The sequence below is a fragment of the Silene latifolia genome, unplaced genomic scaffold (assembly GCF_048544455.1).
Source record: "Silene latifolia isolate original U9 population unplaced genomic scaffold, ASM4854445v1 scaffold_112, whole genome shotgun sequence".
NCBI classification, from domain to species: domain Eukaryota; kingdom Viridiplantae; phylum Streptophyta; class Magnoliopsida; order Caryophyllales; family Caryophyllaceae; genus Silene; species Silene latifolia.
Genome location: NW_027413126.1, coordinates 466812 through 468295, shown reverse-complemented (window position 1 = coordinate 468295; position 1484 = coordinate 466812). Strand labels below are relative to the sequence as shown.

The window sequence follows — 1484 nt, the reverse complement described above, 5'->3', positions numbered from 1 at the left end:
AACACCTAGTTTCTTGTTAATCGATTTATCAAGTGGTGATTGATAAAGTTCTTTATCTTGAAAGCTTGAACAATCATTAACATGTGACAATGCCCTACCCAATATCAGTTTATTATCAATTGTTTCAGCCTTGGACAGATTCGAAAATACCTCGTGCTCACTGACAATTAGTTCGCCAACCAAGCCCCTTTCAACCTGTTGCTCATCCTCGTCAATAGCATCATTGCAAGACTCGAACTTTTCCTCCTTGAACGGACCAGCATGAATATGCAGATTACGAATCACCGTCTCTGGTTGGTCATCGTCACTCATCATTGGCTCAACATCGTATGTGACAGACTCACCTTCCTCTTTTGCTTCTTTGTGCTGGATTGGACAGTCTTTTGGACTGTTCGGTAGAACAAAACAAGGTACCATCTCGCTTAACTCGTGTATTGTAAGGGCTCTCTTTTGCGGACATTCACTTGCTATGTGTCCATATCCTTGGCACTTGAAACACCGTCTTGAACTAGCACTTTTAGATTCCACGATCACGCTCTTTCCCTTGTCCTTCACGTCTTACGCTTGGATATCCTTGGACTCGCTAGTTCTTTGACATTGAATAAGAGCTCGTCCCTTTCGAATACGCATGAGGTTTTTGTGCCTTATCATGTTTTTCGAACTTCAATGCTAATCGGCACACATCATTAAAACCTTCATAATTCTGGATCTCGACTCTTTTAGCAAGCGCGGGTGTTAGGCCCTTGACAAATCTCGCCACTCTTAGGTCTTCTTTCTCCTCAAGATCGCACACGATTGACATCTTTTCGAATTCTTTGATATAATCAGTCACGGACATACTTTCTTGCTCTAAAGATTGGAGCTTTAAGTAGTTATCTTGTTCATAGTCCTTTGGCACGAACCGTTTCAGGAGATGCTTCTTTAATTTCAGCCAAGATTCGATCTTTGCTTTACCTTCTTTCTTTCTTTGCTTCTTTAAGTTCTCGTACCATAAAGATGCATACTTTGTAAGTTTCAAGATTGCAACTTTAAATTGCTTCTTGTCATCATACTCTTTATACTCGAAAACCCTTTCAGCTTGTCTTACCCAATCCAGAAATTTTTCCGGATCCATCTCGCCATCAAAGTCAGGAATATCGAGTTTTAAACCCCGATCATCATCGTTCTTATTTTTTGACTTCATCTTTGGCTGCTCGTCCTCTTCTTCAGATTCGGATGGGGTGTCCGATTCTTTTTTCTTCTCTTTAGCCTTCAACATGCTTGCTATATTTTTTAACACATAAGCCATCTGAGCCATCTCCAACTTCAGCTCGTTATGACCATCTTCCCATGTTTTCGGACCTTCTTCACCGTCTTTAACCATGATTAGCAACGTCCCAAGACAGATCTATTAAGGAATAAATCTGAACTTAGCTCTGGTAACCAATTTGATGTAAAACTGTATGAACAAACGTGATTAAACAGTGCGACAGACTGTTCGTTCT

The 1484-nt window shown here is 40.6% G+C and overlaps 1 protein-coding gene across 1 annotated transcript; it reads right to left on the bottom strand.

Moving 5' to 3' along the window:
* Window positions 1-583: 583 nt before the first annotated feature.
* On the bottom strand, window positions 584-1183 carry LOC141637439 (uncharacterized). Its single transcript, XM_074446917.1, has one exon. The coding sequence runs from the start codon at window positions 1181-1183 to the stop codon at window positions 584-586; it is 600 nt and encodes a 199-aa protein (XP_074303018.1).
* Between the last annotated feature and the right edge of the window lie 301 nt (window positions 1184-1484).